Genomic DNA, 25423 nt, shown 5'->3' on the forward strand with positions numbered 1-25423 from the left:
CCTCAACATCCACAAATACTGCCCAAATAATTACATTTTTAAAAAAACGTAAAGGCAGCCTGCTCTGACAGTTCCTCTCAGCATACAGCTGGCTTTTGCACCACAAGCTTATTAATTACATCAGCAAGTTTCAACACAGAAACAATGTGCAAAATATTTTCACTCCTCTCCCATGGTGAGAGCAAACATCAACACAACAACTACCAACACATTCACCACACATAGAAAACAATCCTCCAGCACAACAAATACATTTAATCTTATTACTTACTCATATGCATTTAAAATATCACACTAAAACATCACAGCTTCTCTTCTAGCTCTAAATTCTCCCATAAAGCAAAGGGGAGGTTTACATTTCCCAGCACAAATTTCCCCATCCTAAACCCAGCACTTCACCCTAAGCCCCAACAGAAGAGTTGCACCTTTGTGTCTGGGTTAAGAAATCCAATGTGCGTGTGTGTGTGTTCCTGAAAACATCACTCACATGGAAACACAGACACCTGAACATAGGTAGAATCATACAAACAGCATTTGGGAAAGAAGCAGAACACATCACAGATTCAAAAAGAAAAAAGAAAAATTAAAAAAACACCTTATTTTTGAGAGCCACATAGTCTGGCTTTGATCTAAATGTCCCTGATACCTGCTCCCTACCAGCCTGCGGTAAGGGTCCTCAGCATCCCCCAGAAGCCATGAGCACCCTGCATGCATATGCTGCGAAGGCCATGCTGCCACGTTGTTCCAGCATGAAGAATTGATTTATTTGCAAGAGATCTGTTTGAAACCCTCCCCTCTTAGAGCCTCCACACATGAAACATGCTCACCAAGGACAATGAGTTTAAGAGCAGCAGCCAAAGTTACTAAAAACTGCAGATAAAAAAAAAAAAGTATATATTCAAATATATGTATGTCCAATACATATATATCTCTTGCTACTCCTTGCTCCTGGAAATTTGGGAAACCCTGCCTGGCAAGTCAAGGCTTACAGGGGTTTCTTCTTCCTCCTCCTTCCCACCACATGCCAAAAAAGAGGCCTTGCAGAACAGCCAAGCATATTAATGTGACTAGAAAACATCCAGGAAAGGAAGGGAAAAAGTTTTCCAGATATATTTCTTAATGTTCATTCTGGCACGATGTTGTGTGCTCACATGACAGAACCACAGGAGGCCCCAGTCCACCTTGATTTCAGCCCTCTTTTCAGCACACACTGCTGAGTCCCAAGCAGTTATTTACTGGAATACTGAACACTCACAGCAGTGCGGAGCTGGGCATCCTTTCCTCCAGAGCCCAGCCACTGGCTCACGGGAAGGGCAGTCCTCAGCTCACCAAGATGGGACGGCTCCAGTCTGAATGCATCAGACAGTCTGCAGCCTCGCTAGAGAGCAGATGCTGAACAGTTGGCACTCTCGGGACAAATGCAAACACCTAACGTTTGTGAGCAAAAAGCTACTTCTTGAATTTCCGTATCAGACAGCAACGTGGCTGAGGATCAATATGCATACATTTAGCTGCATACCAGACAAAATAAACATCTACCAGCAGTTCCCTACACTTCAGCTAAACATAAAGGAAAAAAGATTTTTTTTTTTCCAGGGAAAGTAGCACAGAGACCAGAGGAGCATGCATTTGGAGTAGCGAACAACAAAGGAAAACCACACTGTGCTGCAAGGCTGGGACAAAGTCTGTCCACAAATTAAAAGGCAGCTCCAGAAGTTTAATGGAGGTACATAATAATGCAAAAGTCAGTCTGGCAGACGCCTTCTTGATGGAGCACTCTTAAAGCAGTGTCTTGGAAGCAATCCCTAGATTGCCACAACCCTGAAGACTTTCAGAGAGCTGACAACTGCCTTCCATACCCCCCACATAACAGGATGGCCTGGAAGGTCACGTTAAAACAAGACTTCTTTCTGTCCATAATGTTGAAAAAGAATATAAAGCCTTTAAAAATTCCCTTTTCTTTACCAGCAAAAATGAGTTTAACCCTCCATACATACATGTATCTTCACAGGAATAAATATTCAAGACAATCAGCTTCAATGAATTCCCAATTTAAGCTGGAACAGACACACATGGCTTTTGTTGTTTTTTTATGGAAAGTGAACCTAGCTGTGTGTACCAACAGCCAAAATAACTAGTATTTTGCCAGAATTCTAAAATCAAACTTGAAGGGTACACAAAACAAGCAGGGGTCTATTCTTCTCTGTATAACCAGAATTTATCTTGGATACACCCATGTATGTAATATCATGGGACATTTAAATCCATTCTTCAAGTCAGAAAACGGTATCCAAAGAGGCCACTATAGGAGTTGGCAGATAGGCTTTTGGTATTTGCTATGGAAATTCTATATAAAAAGCTGACCAGCCTCCCAATTTCCATTATCCAGACTCACAAATATTTAGTTCATGAAGCAGCATTCAATTGCTGTACTGTACCTTGTGTTTGCAATTCTCTCTCTCCATTCTTCTGAGAGGAAGTCACCTCTTTCCAGCTTAAAAAAAAAAAAGACAGAAACACAAAAACCACACACACGAGAGTTAACATTGTTCCTTTCTGCTACACATCCCTTTTTGGCCAAGCACGCACACTGCATTAGCCCAGCAGCACTGCTGCAAGCAAGGCCTCAGGAAGCCCAGCGGAGGCGCCAGGTGACAAAGTTCCCATGGCCTGCTCTCCACTCCCACCCTCCACTGGGGAAGGGTCCCCAGGCACCAGCGATGCCTCACGAGCGCCATGCTTCACGTGGAGAAGGCAGCTAAGCCCCGTGCTAGCAATGGCCAGCCAACACCATCTCCAATCCCCACGGATCAGGAGCAAGATGAACCCGAAGCCGAGGCCGGGAACACTGACAGTAGCATCAGGCTCTTGCTGCAACTGGCATCTGAGCACCTGGCTCATCAGGGGTGCTCAGCATACACCTCAAATGCTTCCGACACATTCAAGTTGGAAGTCAGATAATGTAAAGGCAGTATTTGAAAAGAACTATCGTTATCACTTCAGTGACGTACACAACACCTCACTGATGGAACCACATCAAGTCCCAGGTTAATACCCACAGCTACGTGGGTTTTCTGCATGTTAACGTTTTTGTGGTTATACTTTTGAAACAAGAGGAATCTGATGGGACAAGCTGCTCTGCTGTGCCACGAGTAAGGCAGAATGGAGGTTGGGGGAGGAAGATAAGAGGGAGAGAGAAAGTAATATGCAGCTACATAATTAATGACTGGGACATACTTTGAAGGGGCAAGTAAGACGATGGCTTGTATTACAACCTCACGAACACCAAAGCAACGACAGTGACTGCTTAGCATCATTTCTCTGCACATACTCCTTTGTATGGAAAGAAGTGAACATTTTGCTTATCGCTAAACTGGAATAAAATCTGGCATCTCACACAGAAGTGCCTGCACTGCAATGCGGGCTCACTCGAGCTGCTTCCAAGCCTTGCCAGCTAAGCCAGGGGACCCAGGTGAATGAAGCGCCAGAGCCTGCTGTCTTTTGCCGCTGCTTTCCCTCCCCAGCAAAGCCATCTGACTCAGAGCCACAGAAACAATGACAAATGGAGGCAAACCTGTCAGACCCACTGTGAAGGAGAAAGCCACCAATGCCAACAGAACTGGGTCTGCTTCTCAAGAGGGAAAGAGGAGGGAAAAAAAGCCCCAGTGCCCTGCTGCTACACACTGTACCAGAGGGCCAACAGAAGTGCACGTCAAGGGTTCTGGGGAAGAGATCAGGAACTCTGCAAAGAGCCTGAGCTCCCTGCTACCTGCATCATCACATCTGCTTGAGGGGGAAACACACTTTCTACTATCCCCACTACAGTGAAAGCAAAGCACATGCTGGAGACTTAACTCAGAGATCCAACCTACTACAAGCAGTAAAAGTAAAGTGCTGCTAGACTTTTTCAAAATCTCAGGCAAAAACTCACTGCAACCTCAGAACAGTTCTAAAGAGTATTATTTTTCTCACCTAATATACCGAAACATTACTTCTGGGGCTCCTATGCCCTACTCGTAAATTAACACCATCTCTAGATTGTTTTTAATGGATAATTGTCTTAGAATCTTATCTGTTCTCATAGTAAGTAACTTCCTTGTTGAGCAACCAAGACAGTAGCAAACCCACATGCAAGGTAACTATACTTTTTAACAATTTTTTTTTTTTTTTTTTACAAGCCAGCTTCTACATTGCTGTCTTCCATGAAACAGTCAGTTTCTAATGTCTACACAAGATTTTCACACACTAAGAGGAGAAAGAAAAGCACTTTAGAAATAACGAGGTGCGATTATAAAGCCACAGTCTAGCAAGGGAACAAAGAACCAGAGTAACACGAAACTATTTTGAAATACTAAGCTTCATATAAAGGTCTTGAAATCTAACCTAGGTGGTTGCAATACTTTATTTGGATCCAATTACACTATACATTTCTCTTACCTACATGGTTTGGAAGGGAACAGTTGTAACCAAAATCTCCACACTTCACCTTGATAGAACACATCTGGAAGCTGCTTTGCCCCTCCACTTTTGCAAAATACAGAGATGTTAAAATTCAAATGAACCACAGCCCTGTTTAAACCCACCTATTTTTGTATTGTAATGCTACCCTAGCTCACACTTAGCCAATAGTTGAGGGAAAAACCTCACCAGGAAAAAATACTGGAGTACAGAAATAACCAGATGGTCAATTGTGGTTGGGAGAAAATTGGTTATTTTTCCCCTCTGGAAGCAAGACAGTGATTCCTGGGTCAGTGGTCTACTATATTCAAAACAAAGTACAAGAGCTATCTGACTCAGTACTCCTGACAACCAGTTTCTTTACCTACTGTCCTTGGGAGGCAATGATCAACAAATGATGGCCTAAAAGGAAGAAACCAAGCCCCTTAGTATAAACTGGTATAGGAAACCCAACAAAAATTCCCCCCAAAATCCCTTTCAACTCTGCGGCTTACAAAACTTTTAGGAGTGAAACAGGAACTGGCAAGGAAATTTCAGCTAACTCACTCCTGACCAAGCGCAGCACTCGCTACGCTGGTAGAAGAATGGCCAGGTCCATTACGGTCCTGTAGAGGCTGGCTGGCACGTCCATGTGACACAGCACAGACAGCAACAGGGATGCACTCAATCTCTTCGCACCAAAGTCCCCACCCCCATCATGTTCCTCCTCTCTCTGAGAAACTTAATCTCCTTAGTGAATAATGAATGGAAGGGACCATCTGTAATGCAGATATTTTCATCTGATTAGACAATGCAGGAGACGTGCTTTATCTAAAAGGATAATTAGCTCACTGAAATCCGCTTCAGAGAGCTGCCAGCCTGCATTCTTTCTAAATTTAGAAGCCGAAACAGGTTTATATTCAGGTTTTTCAAATGGGTAAATTTGCTCTACAGAGACTGCAGAAAGACGTTCAACAGTGTCTGATTCCCGTAACTCAAAGATGACCGGCAGGGCAGCGCGCCGGGAGGCACGCTTCAGCAGGCTCATGTTCTCCGTGTAGCAGAGCAGCAGTTTATGGAGGTCAAGCCCTTCTTCCACGGAGGAGGGCTTCATTCTCACCCAGCACCAGGCCAGGAGTCTCTCCGGTAACGCTCCGACTGGCTACACAAAGCCATAAATTCACACACAGAACGCCTCATTCCAGCAGCCTCCGTGCAAACACTTGGCTCACAAAAAGCAGTCAATTCTGCCTGGAAAAGTACACATGGTTATTTTTAGGTTCCTGTTCTTTTCAAAAATAACTGGAGGCATGAATCCAAACCTCCAAAATGTGGCATCATTTCAAAGCCACAGGGGACGTTTGGAGGGCTTTTCAAATACCAAAACATCAAGTTTCCCACTGAAATAGGGCATTCAGAAGCATCTGGGACAACCAGTTATCTTGCCTTCTCCTTAGCTGCAACTCACTGCTAAGCAGCAGAATTTTTTAAGTCCAGGTGATGTGACTTATCCCCAGAAACCAGCAGCTGGTATCAGGCAAGAAGAGACAATGCTACTCCTGCACAAATCACTCTGCTTTTGCTCAGAACAGAGACTTCCAAGCAGGACGGGGCACCATGAACTCAACCAAAGAGAAGTTTGCAACCAGAGAGAAGTTTGCAGGTCTGCTGATGCCAAGCTTCTACTCACTTTCACACAGCAAACGTTAACTCTTATCCACAGGGCTGAATCACAGAGAATCTTCAGCATTAGGAGCTTCTGGGGTTTTCTCTCAGATGGTCTCAGAGGTACTAGTCTAACCAAATCCCAGGCTTTAGCAATGCTGACGCAGGTTTTTCTATGCTTATTTTGAAGTGTAGTAGATGATCTTCTACTAACACAAACTCTTGTGAAACAAGGGAAGGCAATCTGTTGTAACAACCCACGGTAAACAAAACCAAAACAAGTCCTTGTCTTCAGCAGAAGGATGAGTCCACTGTGTGACTGCAGCTACCACCAGCTTCACTTGCCCTGAGCTGCTCTGATAAGCAGCAAAGCAGTGCAGCGGGCACTAAGGGACACAGATTGAAGACTTACTTCAAGGGTACCCTGGGAAGAACACTCTTGGCTACGCAGCAATCAGCATTGTGCCCCAGATAGCTGGAGATGGCTCTGATTTTGGATCCACGTGAGGATATTTACAGTTAGAAACCATGAAAACCCATCTGTCTCTTAATTGCACTACCGCTTTTTAATTTGATGACTGCACATGTGCAAAAATTCCCCAAGACAGACTCTCTAATTATCTAGGCCTAATGACCTTCGAAAAACCTCCGGTTTCCTTCACACAACAGTTTTCTTGAAAAGAATGGGGTGAAGCTAATCTTGGAAACTTCTCAGTACCATGGGAAAAGAAACGAGAAGATAAGGGGAGTTGAAACACAGTGAGATGTATTGAAGTGGGACACCAGCATAATGCACGAAAGTACGAATTCCCTCCGAATATGACAGAAGAGACTAGCAAAGAATATTATTCCTAACTGATCAAGAATCAGACATCAGGAAAGCAGAGGAGCAACTGAAACTAAACAATAGCACAAGGATGCAAATATTTATAGCATGTTGAAACATTTACACTGAATGAAGAAAGAAAGAATCCTAGCAGAAAGTTACTCCAATTATTTTTTCCCCAGTTAGTTAATGAGACTGAACAGCCTGTCATTTAAAATGAAATTCAGTCCATTTACTAACAGGATTATGAGCTATGATTACCTACACTGGAGATCAGGAGACTTCCCAAGTCAATGTATGATGAGCAATCTTTCCCCCATGCCTCCTGCCCAGAATGGATATTCACACTCTAAAGCTGCAGTGATAACCTATTAATAGCAGCTGTAGCTCAGCAGGAGCCAACGCGCCTCAGGACACTTTGGCAGTAGCCAAGTTTAACATGCAATTATCATCTGAAAGTGATGATGCAAAACGTATTTATTTATTTATTTAACTCAACAGATCTGCATATTGCACGTAGAAAGACTCAGAAGAGACTTTTTTCTACCATACGTTTACCATTGTGGACAAAACACAATGGAGATATAGACTGACAATCGGGATTTATTTTAAATATCATCACTGGATCTTGCACATCAGACTTCACGTGTCCAAGCTCAAATTCCAAACAAGCATATTCCAGGAGGGAAAACAAGGAAGCAAATGCAATGGTTGTAGATCTGATAAAGGGCAACAAACCATAGCCTCACCAAAACAATGTTAGTTAGAAGACAACACTTGTTGTCTTCTTGTTGAAGACAATCAACAGATCACTTTTCAGAGAGAAATAAAAAATCTATTTGCATTAGAAACCTAAAATAATCTAGACTTTTGGCTGTTAAAAAAAAAAAAAAAGCTACAGGCCCAAGTCCAGGATTTATTGCTACCTTATGTACCACAATTTTTACTTTTACAGCAAGACAGCTGTTACATGCATGAAGTCAAAATCACCATCCACATTATTCAGACAAAGCAGCAGGTGGGATCTGAGGCTTCTTCCCATTGAACTTCTGTCAAGCTTTCCTCCTCCAAGCTGTATTCCTCTCTCTCTCTTTTATACATATCTATATATATATATCTATATATATATATATCTATATATATATAGATATATATATATATATATGTTTATGACTACCTAAAACACTAGAGTAGAATCCACAAGTTAAATGAGTTAAATGTTGCTGATCACAGACTATTTCAATCTGTGTTTATTCTGTCTCCTACATTTGGAATTTTGGGACGCCACTAAACATTTAGCAGATGAAGTTGCTTTCTGGAAAAATCAAGATACCCGGCTTCTAATTCCACACCTCCTATTGTCTTTTATCTGCATTATGACACAAGTTTGTTCTTTGTTTAATAATAGTCTCCTAAAGAAGATGCTGCCTAAGAACTGATTAAAAAAACATACTGTTTGGCAAGAAAACGCAAACGTAAACCTGAGATGTTTGACAAAATCTGTCTTTAAGCATCACTATGACAAAGTGATAGGAAACCAAACTTCATTAAGTCAGAAAGTGCTGCAAGAATCCAACACTTTGAGTATGCAGTCTGCTTTTCTGGAAAGAGAAATTTTATTCTAAACATTTTTCAGAAAAGAGTTATAAGAGTCAAAGAACCTAACAAAAAATAAATGGCTTTGTTTCCATATAGTACCAGATTCTGTCACTTGGAATGCACAATATGGAAATGCTTGCTGCCTAAGGCAATCAATATGCTTTCAATATTTTAGTCCAAGTTCTTCTCCTATTCTTTAAATTACACAGCTCATAAGCAGAGTGTCTTCAGTAACAGTTCCTTTCATGTAATGCCAGCTGGGTGACACAATGGAAAAATGCCATATGGCCACTTCATGAAAAGTAAAGCATTCACTGTGTTTCCACAGCAGGAAAGAGTTAGCAGCCTGATATCAATCCTGCTACAAACTAGTCCCACAGCAAGCCCAGCATCCTTCTGAAGAAGCTCATGCTACACAGTGAAGGCATTTCTGGAAGAAAGCTCACTGAGGCAGATGGCACTGTCACCTTCACCAGCCTCTTTCCCAAGGGGAGGGTTGCAGCATCCTTCATCACACGACAAGCCCTTTAAAAAGGGCTCACGATCCCAGCAGAGCCACAGAAGACTGTGAAAGAAAGGCTCACTCATCAACAACCTGCCACTTGATCACACACTGCTGGAGCTCTGAAAGTCGTGTGGTTGAAACCGTTCCATTACCGGAATACACAGCAATAATGGCTCTGCACAAAGGAAAATGGAGAAGCTGTTTCTCAAACACGGGAATGCACCTCAACTGCAGTACACATTGCTAGCAGCAACTTCTGAGCAGGAAGGAGTGCCCCAATGTCTCTGAGTGATGAGGGAACAGCCCTGATCCATCCAACCTTTTTCCTGAACATAGGGAAGCAGCAGGAGAAGCATATACACAAGTATTTTCAGAACTCCTAGTTGGTCACTATTGCACTATGACTATGTACATGTACTCACAGGCAAGTGATTGGCTAGAGAGCAATTTTTTAATGACAGGAAGAGAGAGAAAAGGAAAAAGGGAAGGAACAGCACAAAACAGTGTATGGTTCTACACAAGCTTATAAGTGTAATTCCAGAGTGAAAAACACATCCACAATGATTAAGTATTATTCAGAGGAAGTGGAAAGCTGTTACAGCATTTGTCCCCAGCCCAAGATAGACAGATGTGATGACCAGTTTACTCCTGCTCTATTTCCACCCTCAAAGCACCTCATCCCAATCCTTTCCAAGTCAGAGCTGACCGCTTGCCATCGTTCCTAAGACCGCAAACTCACCCCCTATCTCCAGCTACAAATCATCTGACCTGTTAGTTGGGCATGGAGTTTTCTGCTGATATCCAGAATTTTAACCTCCTGCCACCCCCTCCATCTCCTGTCCCAGCTGACCACATCTTCACCTGCCTATGAACCAAAGCTTCAGCTTTTGTTCCTTGCAGAAGATTCCAGAAACCCAAGCAGGGGGATGACATTTCCAACAGTCTACCCAGAAGAAGACCCACATCATTAGGGAGAAAAAAAAAAAAAAAAAGGAGGAAAAAAAAGTAAAAGGTTTTAATACAGAGAAGACACATGGCAGCCTCACATCATGAACAACAAAATTCTGAAAGAATAAATCTTCCAAGAACTTATGGAAAGCCCTGAAAGTACTCCCAGTAACACCATACCAAATGACAAGTGAGACAGAGAGAGGGTCCTGGGAGGATGTCTCAGAGAACACTGTCCTCAGGACCAAGACAAAAGCCAGGGAGCAGACCTGACTCATACTGCTGCTTGGCTGATGAAGGGCTGCAGAGGACTTTGTAAATTCCATACATCAGCATGAAGCACAAAGTTTTTCAGTTGAATTTCACTCACTGTGTATTCTGCATGTTTTTTCCCATACCATTTCATCCACTTTCTGAACTCTCTGTCCATCGTCTAGAAGAGGGAGGAAAAACAAAGCCAACAATTAGGACATCTCATTATGTTTCATTGCAGCAAACAGAGATGCAGCTCTGACAGTGCTCACTAATCCCTTCGCCTTTTTTTTTTTTCCATTAATACTCAAAGGATAGACAGACAGATATTTATTGCAGTTTCTTTTCCATAAGAAAAATATTGGCAACAGTGTCAAGTCCAAGCTGCCATTTTCTTCTTTTCCCCACCCTTTTCAGCAGCATTACACATTTTAAGCAAGGCAATCTGAGTTGACACTGCTCACCACCAAAAATGGCACAACCTGAAGTAGCTACTGTGTGGTGGCACGTAATCCCACACAGAGGAGGCAGTGAATGCACATCCGTCTAAGCACAGATAGCAAGGGAGCAAATGGGATAAAGATAGGTCTGCTGGGGTGAATGAGGAAGCAGAAAGTGGCACGCAGGGCAACTGCACCAGCAAATAGAAGGAGAGCTGCACTTGCCAGAACAACAAGGAGTGCTTCCAGCTACATGTAAACAGATTAGAGTTGCAGAGGATGGAAGGCTACACTGCCCAGCCGGAGAGCTGGCGCTGGTTTTCCTTTGGCACCATCAAGATGGCATGGTGCCTTACAAATAAACATCTCCATGTGTACGAAACCTTGTCCCCACCGTGTAAGCTGACAAAAAGCAGCACAGGTGACTTCTTTATAGTGGCAGTGAGGATCCAGCTAAACCTAGACAATACATTTAAAAATGACATTCCCGTGTCTTGCAAGACTCAGCAAATCTCATGTACTTTCAGGAATTTAACTCCACAAATGAAAGGCCCAAATTTGGAGGTAGCATTGAAAGGAGATAAGAAGAGGAGTGAACAGGAGTTCTCAGAGCTGTGGAGACCTCTATCAGTGGGTCAATGTCCAGTGTGTGTAACAGACACATTTTAAAATTCTTTGCTTCAAAAGCACCCCAAAGCTTAATAGGGCAACTCACAATAATTTTTCATACACTGTATGAACTTATTATGAACTTTCTTTTCAATTAAAACTTCACTAAAGCAAACCCATAAGACACTTCCTCTTTCGCTGAAGCTTTTCAAAGCCATCTGCAGTCATTATCATAGCAGCCAGAGATGTGTTGCCACAGCCAATCTTAACTAGAAACTTAATTCAATCTCTTTCACAAATGTTTGTCAGAGCTGGAAAGACTGGTCCACTAGACACAGCACAAGGCAGATTAGCTGCACGCAGGCAGCAGTTCTTTAGTTGCTAAATCTGACAGGTCATCACCTGTAACCAGAAGATTAATGCTGTACATTTTGTTCATCCAGCAAAATATGAAATACTGGTGCACTTCTAAAAGAGAAGGTAAGCCACTAGTTAATACTAATATTTAATTTGTGTTGTTTTTTTTTTTTTTTGTGTGCGCTAACCACTGTCACTAAGGCCTTATGTTTGCACAGCGATATGAAGGGGTATAAGTGCAAATGAGAATTTGACTTTCCCTCTGTAACACTCACCTTTAAACTAAGCTTACTATTAAACACAGATACGACTTCAGGCCTTGCAAATTACTTTCTGTAAGTAACCAGAGGCTCGTGCAGAAGAACTGTAAGGAGTACTCCAGTTGGAGATTTCCATTGGGTCATAGCAGGGGAAGCAAAATGGATTTTTAGATCATTGTTTGATCCTCTTCACCGCTGTTTATACGTTTTTGTGCTCACCAGTGAAAACATAGATCAAGGATTTATTTTTTCCCTTCATAAGGTATAATTTTCTAGCTTGTAAAGAGTCAGCCAGCTTATTTTTAACAACATGGAGGGCTTAAGTTGCTGTTGAGTCTACTGAAGAAAATAAACTTCTTATGGTAAGGCATGACTAAACTTTATTGTTTGCTTGTAGCTCATTTGGCTTCCAGGTCTGCCTTGGAATTGATTACCTTTGTGCATCCCCATTGGCACAGAATTAAAGAAGCGTAAAGAAAACTGCCTGCCTGACTAAATATTACCGTCTTCTTGTAAGACTTCATCTGGGTGCCTACAAAGCGGTTATTATCCAGACACCCAACACAAGCCTCATCAGTTAGCCTACAACAGTTCAATAACCAAGCTGAACTTCATCTGTGCAATACCAGAAAGGGACAGCACTGACATAAGCAGAAAGATAGCTTTTAAAAACTTTAAGGATCATTTGTTCACTCAATTCATTCCCAGATTTGCTTAACGATATTGTTTCTGAAAGCCTTGTGTTAAAGCCATTTCTTACAGAGGACTGCGGGTGCTTTGGTGAAGCCTACACCACATTTCCTTGTGAATTGGTCCTGCGCCATTACTATTAAACAGCTTCATCTCCTGGTCCTGAAATCACTTCAAGAACATGCTAATACTCCTCCTGTGCACTCAGCAAGCACTGCTAGGAAATGACTATGCCCACTCCTCTTTCCCCAAGCACACTGTGCTCCAGGTCTTCATGACCTGAGAAGCAAGAGCATCTAGGACTGACGCTCTGCTTTTTCTTCCTGTGAACACCCAGCAGTTAGCAGTAATTCTGAACTAGTAAGGTAGCCTTCACAAAGACACATACGTGCAACTCACTTCAAGCAACTCACCTCAGCATATTTGGCTGGAATATCAGCTTTCTCCACACCATAGTGATGTTTGCAGTTTGTGGCTGCAGCTACTTGAAGCACCACCTGACCCACACCTGCAGAAGAGAAAAAACAAACCTGAGAATATGTTTCAGTAGAAAACCACTGCAAAGGGAGACAATAAGAGCTTTTAGAGCAAAGGACAAGTCGAAAAATGCAGGTATTCTATGGGACAAGGCTTCAGAGTACAGCCTCAGCTCCCAGCATCTATTCCTCAAATTTAAAGCAGACTCAAACCAATGTACATTACTGAAATTAAGTCCCATTTTCCTACAAGACATGTTATGTACTGAGAACCCACTTTTCAGTAAAAGGAATTTACATCTTGGCTAGAAAGTGTGTGCTGCAATTTAACTTTTAGAACTTATAGAAAAAAAAAAGAAAAACTGGCATTACAGTTTTGACATTTACATTCTTCAGTACCTTTAGCACTTTTATAATAGTGTAAGACAACATTTACAGTCTTGCTTATACTGATAAACACTGATGGCTTCTTCTATTAAATATAGAGGCTCACTTCTAGAATTTCACACAGGCTTATGAATAGCTGGATTTACAATTTTTGTCCACAAACTTTATAATTGAATCTACAGATTTTTTAATTGTATTTCACTATTTAATTAATTGAACAGTTAGACAAACCCTACCTCAACCCAAAACAAATACTTGTTGGTCACATACCTAAGCTATTAATTTGAAGACTAACTAAAATGTTTGTTTAGCAATACTGTTATTAGCTTTCACTGTGAAATGCAACACAAATTCTGAGGACACATAGAGCTTATTATTATATGGGCTAGTTTAGAATACTACTTCATAAAACATGGTAGGATTCAACACTCAAAATTTCAGAAGCAACCACACTACACTGGCACAACTCCATAATACTTAAAAATGCATGAACTTCCTTCCCAAAATCTACTTGCATCAGGCACGCTACCAGCAGTAATTAGCTGCCATTTCTACACCTTCGTTGAATGCATTCCCCCTCCTCTACCCCAGCTTAGGTTAAAAAGGAAAAAGGGAAAAAAATCTGCCTGTACAAGTGAGATCCACATTTTGCACACACTAGAGCAACACCATTCCATTTGTTGAAGTGCTCACTTAAAATATTCTGAAAACATCCAACATTCATCAATAGTACATTGATGCATCACATTTTGTCTATGACTAACACAAAATGCGTTCTTGTCTCACCAGTGCACTTAATCATTCCATGGATGACCACATGGGAAACAAGAGTGAATCTAAGAGGATAGCCCATTTACACAGAAAACATATTGCTGTTTTCCATTTCATTGGCTGCCGGCAGGAAGCGGCACTGGTAATTGAAGGGGTGGAACTCCTGCCTTTAAACCATTACCACTATAATGCTGTCTGGCACAATGAGAACTCTAGTGCTGACAGGGCTTTTTGTTGTTTCACTTTTTTTTTCCCTTCCTAATTCCCATTTTGCATATACATGCAGATTTTATACACATGCAAATACAGACGTACAAATTTCTGCAGGGTATGGGCAGAACATGATCGGAAGAATAAACATTTCCCTGTTTCTTATTTCCAAAGAGCAAGGAGGACAAAGACTAAAGGGAAGATCAAGAACACACTGTACTGACAGAAATCATAATACAGCATAAGAAGTTACTAATCTTTTTTGTTTTGTTTTTGTTTTTTAACTACCTTTTTTTTTTTTTTAAACCAGAATTTAACTGTATTGTGACCTCCATTTGCCTAACGATGATGCATACCTGCATAAATTCCTCCCACTTCCACAAGCTTCTGGCATCACAAAGACAACAAAAATGGCCACAGCATCCTGGAGTCTAGCCCTGCTGTTTAGCCACTGCTGTATGCATATAACTACTGGAAGGACATTAACATTATTACTATTAATAATATGCTATGACAATGTTCATATTTACACTACACTCAGTACTTCATTGTTTACAATTTACAAAAGTTTACTCCCTTCAGTATAACCTCAGGAACGATGCTGTTTTCAATTGTTCAGTGCTCCAAACATTGGAAGTCGAAGACTTCTGAATTTAAACCATATCTTTAATATGTGACTCCCTATACCTTGAATTTTTACACTGTTGATCAGCCTCCAAGATTAAAGTGGGGAGAAGGTTAGCAATAAATACCTGACTTCAATTCTGATGGTACTAGGTACAAATATCCAGCATTTGACCTTGATCACACACTTCATCTTGTTACATGATCAGCAGAACTGCAAGGTTTCAGATATCATCTTCTTTAACCTTCCTGAACAAACAATTGCAAGTATCTAAGGCAACATTTTTTTTTCTTCCAGATGGAAAATAGTTTATCAGATCTGATACCTTTCTAAATGTCTCGTTTGAACATAAGCCATCGAACCAGGAAATCTAATATATAAATTCCACAGAGGGAGGAAGGGGTTGGGGCGACCCTTCCCTGATAGCCCTGACTGGAGACATACTAAGTTGTGGGGAGAAGGATGGTAGTCGTGCTTGTGTTTAAATCTAAATTAGATTTGTTTTTAACAAATTAAATACATTTTTTAAATATTTTCCCCAGAAGCCCTGCATCATACCAAAAACAAAACCAAAACATAACTTCATTTAAAACTTCACAACCAATCCAGTAAAAGGGGAAATTCTTATTACTACTTTCCTGCTCTAAACCAGATTTTAGCAACAATAAGAACATCATCTCCTTGCTCATAATATCTGTTCCACATGCATTTGAGTTGTATCTGGTTTCTTTACCAGATAAAAACATCTCCCTTTAAAACTCTAACCTAAACAACAAAATGCAGTTGCAGGTCACTCGACAGATTTTGTGGGGGGTCTCACAATGCAGCAGTTAAAACTAACCATAAAGCCTTTATTGACACACTGAAAAGTAAACCAGAGGGGAAAAAAATGGTTAATTTTCAGATTACATGCCAAGTGTTTCATGCTGTCATGGGAGAAGTCAGGAAATCATGTTTTCATATACGAATGGCATAAACTGAATTCACAGAAAATGGATGAATCCTTAAAAATTAAACTGCTGATATTATCTTTTAAAGCATCATTTTTAATATTGTTTCTTCTTTGTAAGTGTATTCACCAACAGCAACAGACACCAAGAGTTTTCTGTAATAAGGGTTTATTGCATTTGTAGGCTGACATTTCACCACAGGGAAAAACGTCTGAGATGTCTGCTTGGTCCACTTAATCCTGTCATGAAAAGCAGAAGCATCACTGGGGATTAACTAGCAAAGGTGCTTATTCTATAATGCAATCCTTAGTCCTGGTTTACTTTCCAAATGTGAGGTTTTGCCTTTTTTTTCCTCTGCTCCTAAGAAAGGAAACAACAGTGAGCAAAAAGAAGGAAAAAAAAAACTTAAGTTATTGGTCACTCACCACTGCCCAGGTCAACAAACAAATCATCCTCAGTCATTTTAATTTCATCTATCATTTGGGCCACTAAGTCAAAGGAAGTTTCTCCATAAACCTCTGGGGAAAAGGGCTCATAGTTGTTGAGTTTCTCAGGATCAGTCACCGAGTGGTTATACACTTGCTGCAGGATGTGACGGAGGAGTCCGTTGGAGGGACGTGTGTTCAGCTTCATCGGTTGGGTGGTTCCCTTCCACTACACATAGAAAGCAAGAAGACATGAACCCAACGTGAGGACAACAGAACATTACCAGAACAAGGCTGCGTTTGTGTAACACAGAAATGAGAGAAATTCCCTCCCATCCCCTCTCTCACTTGGTCCAAGATGCTCTGTAAATACAAAAACAGTGAATGACACTAAAAAAAATACACAATCGCGATTGGTTGTCTCACCTCAACTAACAGGTAATTTAAAATATGCCTGATAGAAATATGGGGTAAAAAGAAAATTGAAGGGATGTAAAAATCAACAGACAATGGAAAGCTTAATTCTGAACATATATGGAGTAGGAGTGCAAGTTTGTTCACCCCTTTTTTATTTACTGATCACCACTGAATAGTACAGTCGCTGATGTTAACTGTACTGTCAACGTAAGAGCAGTTTTGTTTTTTATCAGGAATTGTAGGATGGGAGGGATCATATGTACACAAACAGGGAGTGGCAGGAAAGAGATGGCAATCAAGCTTTCTTTTTTCTTCAAAAAGAGAACACTCCCTCCTAAACAAAGTTTTTAGTTTAAAAAATGTTTACCTTTCATTTTGATAAGGGAAAATAAACAAAAAGGACAACTCCAGAATCCTGCCTATATATTCTTGTATTTGAAATTCAGATGGAAAGAAGAAAATTAATTTTTAGCAATTAAACAACATATGAACAAAGAAGCCTAAATCCAAACAAGAAGTTTTTAGGGAGCTGAATGCCCATAAAGTGAAGGAACACCTGGCAGAAAAAGTCTTACTGCCTTGTATTTTTCAAGTAATTCATACAAACACATTTGAGAGGGAAAAAAACAGCCTTATTTTCAAAATTAAATAAAATACTAACATTAACTCATTACTCATGTTTTACTTCCTCCAATTCAGCCTTTTAAAGGAATAGGGGAAAAAAACCACCTTGTTAAATTTGTCTGAACACAGAATACATTCCAGTTTTCCCCATCGGAGTGATCCTGAAGAACAGAGCAGCTGAACTGAATGGTAAGCAAGGAAATTCCTAAGCCATGGATCACTGCCACAATACACAGGAGGGTTCATATGGATTACTTAAGTACCCATAAGCCACAGATTTCCACAAGCAAAAGTAAATCTATATGATAAATCCTTGTGAAACATTTACAAGCTAAATACACAGAAACCTTCCCCCCACACACCCCACCACCAAAGGTAACTCAGCTATTTCAAAGTGCCAAAACAATGGAGCTAAATGTGTGCACAAAACATGATAGTTTACAAATCTACAGTTTGGGGGAAAATGTTACTATGCTTTTTCTTCCAGTAAGAAATGCCTTCCAATACTAGCTCTTTGACTGCCCTAGTGTGATCAAGAAAGCAAGGTTTAATGTAAGATTTATTAACTCCCCCCAAAAAATGGAAGTAATGAAGTACCAGTGATGCAAATAGACTGAGACATGATCTGGCCCTAAATTGGTCACACCTTTCAGATATTTACTGTATGTGAATTCAAACCAGCAAGATAAACATCGTGGCATAACAAAGGTAAATACATACCAACTGATGAATGCTGTCAATGGCTCGGTTGTACTTGTCACAAAGCCTCTGCATGCTTTCAAAGCTACAGGGGAGAAAGAATGTGGGGTCAGTCAGATAGGGAACTTTAAAAGGCAGGTTTGAAGGTACAACCTTTAGCCTTTCTGTCTTTATAGAAACTAAGTAGGTGGCTATTTATGGTTTGTTTCTTGCAGTGCATATAATTACTTACACAGCTTTAGGTCATTGCATAGTTTCCTTCAAAAAAAATCCCAGTTGACCAGCAGTACATGATATACATGTATAAGCAACAAGTTCTGCAATAGAATACAACCTATTTGTGTAGTGGAAGAAAAAAGGCACTTAAATTTTGGAAACTGAACATTAATATAATATTAGTTCCCTTAGTGAACAGGAAAATAATTTAACTTAAACTATGATTTATCAGAAAGTTTTCTAATCTCATAGTCCATTACTTTCTTTTCATGTCCTCAGATGCACAGAAATGTAAGACATTTGTAAATTGTTCTCCTTTGCTCCACCAGCTCTCCATGATAATCAGTCCTGGGGCAAGCAGAAACTAACTTTGTGCCTGAAAACAGACAGAACCAGCACACCCATCAGAAAAGCACAGTGATTGCTTTGTGGGTTGGTCAGGATTACAGTCGGTTCAGCCAGATGCATTAATAACAGAAGCTGAGAGGATTAAAAAAATCATTTCAGGGAAAAAAAGATGTTGCTAGGAACATCAGCCATTACATAAGCAGATCCCACAAAGCAACAGGGGAAAAAATACAAGGAGTTACAGTGCAAGATATTTAAATCACAGCCATCCCCAAATCAAGAAGAGGGAAAACCAGGGGACAGGAAAAGAAGGTGGCCCTTCAGCCTCTCATGAGCCCCATGTTATTGCTGCACTGACTAAGACACCCCACTGAGGAGCACTGCTGACTTCCACTTCAACCTTTCAGCTGCACACCTTTAATTCAGTCTTAAGGCAAGGCAGGAGTATGAAATGAGTTTGTCCACACGGTACATGCATTCCTATCATCCACCACTTTCTGTTCACATCCATTTGTCAGTCCATCTGCTAAAAGTAATTTTTCCTGACAATTTTTTCAAGAAAACAAAACAAATTAAAATCATTACTGAAATTACAAGTTTATGACTTCCTTGAAAAGTTGCAGAAAGATAAGCGAGGTGTGACTTGTGGGAATAGATGGGTTGTTTCTTTTATTCGGTATCACTGCTGGCAACACGGACACCACCCAGTTAGACATGCCCAGCCAGGCCACCAGAATCACAGAAGTTAGCAAAGTGTGGATTGGGCTCTTCTCCCAAGCACCAAATGATAAGACAAGGAGAAATGGCCTCAAGTTGCGCCAAGGAAGGCTTAGGTTGGATATTAGGGGAAATGTCTTTACTGAAAAGGTTGTGCAGCACTGGAACAGGCTGCCCAGGGAAGTGGTTGAGCTACCATCCCCGGAGGTCTTCAAGAAACATGGAGATGTAGAACTTAGCAGCGTGGTTTAGTGGTGGACTTGGCAGTACTAGGTTAAGGGTTGGACTGGACGATCTTAAAAGGTGTTCTCCAACCTCAATGATTCTGTGATTCTATGATTTTAAGTTACAGCACTGCAGTCTCTGTGCATAAATAATGCATTTAATGACAAGGGATGCTGGATCCTGATTTCTCCTTCTGAATTCACCAGGAAGAAGAGAGGGACTAAAACATCTTGCAGTGAAAGAGTTGAAATGAAATGCCGAGAGGAGGAAACAATACCTTAAGCAGATTGTGATAAAAGTACCTGCATGGGGCTCAGGACAATAGCCAGTGATAACTTAGAAAAGGATGGATTTTCACCTGCAATTCTCATTCTAAGTTTAGCCATGCTGTGGACTTGAACATATTCAGTCTTTCCCATGACAGCAATTAAGGTTGTTTTTGCAAGCTACAGCTTGAGGGTCATCTTTTTGTCCAGTCTCAGAACAAAAAAGTCACTGCACAGAACCTCAGACTTCTCCAGAGACAACGCAGGGCCAGGGTCTGCCTCTCCCAGCCTCAAGGTGAATGCCACGTACTATACATTCATTTCCAGCTGTGTGTGGAATAGGCCTTCACATGCAGCCACAACCATCCTAAAATTACTTCTAGCTGCCTAAAAGAGCAGTATGAATTCTTTGCCTTTTAATTTATCCCTCCACCCAAACAGCGTCCTACTTGCACTGCGTGCTAAGCAAAGGAGGAACGGGAAGGTTAACCTCCCACAGGCATGGCAGGCGAAGGACACAGTGCTGACAGACAGTTCTGGCATGCAACTTTCTAAACAGGAATTCTTAGTTACTACAAAAGTAAAAACCTCAGTGCCATTCAGATTCCTAACGCTGGATGCAGTCCAACCGCACAGATACCGATCATTGTTTCAGAGTGAGTAATTCCAACGTACACACCAGAGCTCAACTTTCTGCTGTGTGGAGTTTCCAATTATGTCCTTAATCCAACAGCCTTTGCCAATATTTCTGTTACACATTTCCTACCAAAAATAACTCTGCAGAATCTGAAGCCAGTTCTAAAAGAAAACTTTGGTTCGTAGTGTCTAAGAATAACTAGTTACAAACTGATTCACTATGAACCGTGCTGGCCTGTCCTCCTGGTGGGAAAAAGTATTCCTCTCACCTTTTTGTGTCATAGTCAATTAAAACATAGTTTTCCATAGCAAGCTTGAGATCTGGGATTTCTTCACAGACCCACCTGGAAGAAGAAAAGAAATAGAATAAAAACAACATATACAATTACTTATAGCAAGGCAGTCTGTCTCAATTCTAAACAGGCATTGCTATGTATTACAAGAGAATGCTGCAGCAGACATGAAAGCTCACAATATTACCAGGAGTAAGGCAGAAATCACAAAATGCTAATTGGAAAGCTGCAATAGTTCATCTTTGTGTTTAATAAACAGTAAGGTGCCCATAGACGTTGGCAGTAGTATGAAGCTATTGAAATGGCTTCAAAATCAGGTGATAAACATATTCAATTTATCTAAAAATATTCAAAGCCATATATGATGCTAATCTAACGTAAAATGTAATGCAGAAGTGCAGGATTTTGAAAGGATTTTTAACAAAACGGATACTATAACAAGCTTGACAAAGCTGAATGTGGATAAGACATTTCCTACAGCACCCCAGAACAACACTGCCAGCCATTCATTGCAAGGATATTCTCCTCTGTGTAGCGCTCTAATCTGCTTTTACACTTCAGATGACCCAACCTGAAACAGATTTTCAAGAGCAATTTTAATAAAAGACCCCTTTTTCATGCTGAATTAAAGCCCCATATGTTGTTGTCATTGGTAATGGAAAGCTTGCACCCTCTTACAGGGCATCTTACAATGGTATCTCACAGGAGATCTTCACTCTTGAAAAATAGTAAGATTAATTCTTTTCAAAGACAACTTCAAAGCCACATAGGCTTTGGGCACACTTTCTTCCAAAAACACCAAAACAGGAAAGCACTATCATCACCATCAAGAAACCTCCGAGAAAGGCACAGGATGAATTCCAACAGGAGTGGCAGTTTCTTCTTTATGTACCTTGATGCATGGTTCAATTTTGAAGTGGTGAAAAATGACAAGAGATCGAAGAGGTCTGGTTCCTTCTGGCTGATTCACTCTTATTATATAAATAGGTATATGCAATTAAAAATAAAAGTTTCACAACCATGGCTGACTCTCTTCTGGTGAATACCTATTATCCCCCTGAACATTTTATAACTTTAATCTTTGTGGTTTTTTTCCTCTTAAATTAGGCAAATGGGCAGCCAACAGCTGCTTACCTCTATATCTTGAAGACAGAAATACTTCTTGACGTTCTTCTACATCAGACTTACATAACCACATTGTGGTTACTTTGCACAAGGCAGACAAAGGCAGTATGAAAGCCTGCTTTCACTGCAATCAGGTTTGAAACAAAGTTGTGAAACATTTCTTTGACCAAACTGCTTTCTAATGCAACTTTCCTCTTGCTTTCAGGTAGCATAGCACTGAAAACACCAGCACAGATGATTGGTAACCATTTTCAGCAGCAGCTTCTCAGCACCAGCACAAGTGAACTGGGAGTAGCAGTGGCAGGGCATCTCATGCCAAGCTTTTACAGTCAGAAAAAGATTTCTTTTAAAAATAACGAAGTCTCAGCTCTAGCCTCCAGCATAGCCACTACACATTCCCTCCTACCACAGCCCATGGTAAAATATTTTGATTTCATCTATGTAAGTGGTATTATCAACACTGCTACTTAGCTCTCCCACTCACGCTGGGAGCAGCTTCCTGGGCCATCTGGGACTGAGCAGATTCCAAGCTCAGGTGGCTCAGAGACGCTGCTCTTTGCATTGTCTCTACCTGCACTATCCAGCCATGAGAACCTACTGCAGGAAACAGCCCTCCAACCCAGATAGTCTGTACAGTGAAGCTCTAAAACAGTTAACGCAAGCAGTTTTTAAACAATCTGAAGTCTAATACTGACCTCAGATGTTTGGGGTGTTTGTGTCAGTATCGAAAAGGTAGCTTTACAGCAAGTCACTTCCTAATCCTGCTGAAACAACAGCAAGCCATATCATAGCCACAGGTTGTATTGACCCTAACACTGTTTGGAAACACTCAGACTTCTTACAATGTGTGTTTGACTTTCACCTTTAGCCTCCCATTTTTCCCCAATATTGGTCCAACTCTACCAGCAGTCAAGAGGAATGCTAACAGGGACATCAATCCCAAAGGGATGCTGCACCATTACAACAACAAGGAGAAAAGGGAGAGGGTGAGGAAAAGGATGTGCTGTTGATTCTTCAACAGGACCACAACTTTCAACACATGCCAAAAATGTTTTTTTGTTTGTTTTAACTTTTCTCGTCTAAAGGTTGAACACAAACTGCCTTCACTGGTTACCGAAGCAGAGTTGCCTCAAAGCATTGCAACCTTTGCTATAAGCAGCACCAAACGTTAAGTATCACTATTTATTTTTAATCCTGTTCAAAAGAAAATGGAACTTAGCAAGTTAAAACAAAGTTAAAGTTTGACAGGAAAAAGCTAGAGATTTTTGTTGCAGAAACATCAATTCAGCTCAGAAAATAATTTAAAGCTAAGATGTAGTTCTGACTGCTGCCCTCCTTCATATCCCAAGATGTCCATCCACCAAGACACAGAAACGCACAAGAAAGGGTTCCAGCAATGTCTGCATTGAACACTTACCGAATTGTCTCAATAATTTCATGAGCAGCATCATGGTGTTTGTCCTGAAATAAGAGGAAAAACAGATGTTTTTAAAAAGACATTAAATGTGCTGTTCTTCAGAAGATTACAGGAATCAGTCTTTTTCAGTACACAGAAGACATGTGTACCAAGGAAGGAGTCTTTGATTGACACCCACACCATTAAACTAATCAAAATTAGACCTCTAAGAAAAAAATAAGGCTTAAGGAAATATTTTTTTCAAGCCTCTATGAACTAGCATACACTTAATATGAAGGATCTATCATTCTACTTCTTTCTTTGTCATTGCCTGAAATCAGGAACTGCGTATCTGATACCATTGACAATTTTATTGGTATGCAGAAGGTACATGACTGCAAGCTGCACAACGAACAGCTGATTTCATCGACCTAGTAGCTGGTACACCCTCACATCTCCAGACGGACAGTCAGATGAATGCAAAGAGAATGGCTTTCTAAAATAAAGCATCAAATGAGCAGTAGGAGCGGCATCAGTGTAAAAATCTCACAGCACAAAGAAGAGAGACCTGAACACACAGACCTCTTTATCAACTGAAAAACAAAAACCACCCACACAACACATTAAAACTTGCGCACTACAAGTATACACTAGACTGTGAGGCACAGATGTTTGTTGATATTAATTTGGGAGTTTACTCAGGGGCACAAGCGCGTTTAACAAGCCATTCCAAGCACACACCCATAAAGCCCTTGTAGCTGCATCTATATGCACCATGCTACAAAAAAAAAAAAAAAAAGTCTATTTGGGGGAAGTTACAGGTGTTCCTATATATATTGTTGTATCCATCATGTGAAGACGTGGTTAGCAGAGTCCATCTGCACAGTTTGGGTTACATTTAGACATTTGTTTCTTAAAGTGACTTTGATCTTTTAATTAGGAGCCCAGTATCTAAGGACATTTCAGACTTAAAAGCATATAGGCTAGCGCTCTCAAATAAATCCCTTGTCCCTCATCTTCTGCTGCAGAAGCGTAATTTCTATAGAGTTACCATGGGAAATGCTATAGCAAAGTGCAGGGCCAGGTAACACAAAGCAAAGGACTGAGGCAGGGGAGGGAGGCAGTGGAAGAAGAGAAACACTAATGGACAGATGACCTGAAGGCTGGGGATTATTTCTACTTCTTCAAGTCACATGCTGTAAGTCACACAGAAGCTTTTCCCATCAGCATTGCAGCTTTCACATATGCATGAGGGAACAGAATTCCCCCTTATGTAACCAGTTCATATGCTCAGGACTAATCAGACCTGGAAGAGTTCTCTTTCCAGAAACTCACACACATCCCTATAAATATCCAGATAAAAAGAATCTCATGACTGAGAGGGGCAGAAATCAAGGCAAGCATTTCTTAAGTGTGTTATGGTGAAGGTACAAAGTAATATTTTACAAGGAAAAGCTTTGATTTTCAGAACAGCAAAAATTAACTCCATTCATCAAGGGGTCACATGAGAAAAATGAAATGCTCCTGTTGCGCTATCAGAAAGGAGAGGCTGCCAATATAAGAGCAGTCAGGACATTTAGCCCAAACCAGCGGCACCAATGAACAAGGAACCAGCTTGGAGCATCAGGAAATAATTCTACTGGCAAGCCTTGGCTTAGGAAACAGGGAGGTTGAACAAGAATCCGCTCCCAACTCTCATTGCACATGAAGAAAGAAAAGGCACGAAGAAGAAAAGGCATACACAGGAGGAGGGCTCGCCTGTCTTTTTATTTGTTATCTGCGAAGTACGAAAATAACCCAAGACAGCCAGCTCATCCATAAACATCCCCTGTAAATTTTCACCTTTCACTACACGCAGAATTATCATGCTGTAAACCCCCTGGGCTGATCTAGCTCTTCCAGTAAGCTGTGTTCCTGGATAGTAAGAATACGGTTTATCAACATAAGCACTTTATACCGGAAAAGTGAATTCACACTTAGAGGGGCATAACCTTTTTCTCTGAAGAAGTTACATTCTTCACACTTTCAG

At 40.8% G+C, this 25423-nt stretch overlaps 1 protein-coding gene across 5 annotated transcripts in view; it reads right to left on the minus strand.

Annotated features, from left to right (window-relative positions):
• The window catches only part of DOT1L (DOT1 like histone lysine methyltransferase), a 74085-nt gene that overhangs the window by 34671 nt on the left and 13991 nt on the right, over nucleotides 1-25423 (minus strand). For all 5 annotated transcript variants that reach the window (XM_084302764.1, XM_084302766.1, XM_084302763.1 and 2 more), the window contains exons 2-8: nucleotides 23416-23459; nucleotides 20850-20924; nucleotides 18194-18257; nucleotides 16433-16661; nucleotides 13002-13096; nucleotides 10351-10413; nucleotides 2439-2494 (exon numbers count right to left, since the gene is read on the minus strand). In XM_084302764.1, the coding sequence (XP_084158890.1) occupies nucleotides 2439-2494; nucleotides 10351-10413; nucleotides 13002-13096; nucleotides 16433-16661; nucleotides 18194-18257; nucleotides 20850-20924; nucleotides 23416-23459 (626 nt within the window). The remainder of the gene's footprint in view (nucleotides 1-2438; nucleotides 2495-10350; nucleotides 10414-13001; nucleotides 13097-16432; nucleotides 16662-18193; nucleotides 18258-20849; nucleotides 20925-23415; nucleotides 23460-25423) is intronic.

The sequence above is a fragment of the Netta rufina genome (assembly GCF_964035555.1).
Source record: "Netta rufina genome assembly, chromosome: 28".
Lineage (NCBI taxonomy): Eukaryota > Metazoa > Chordata > Aves > Anseriformes > Anatidae > Netta > Netta rufina.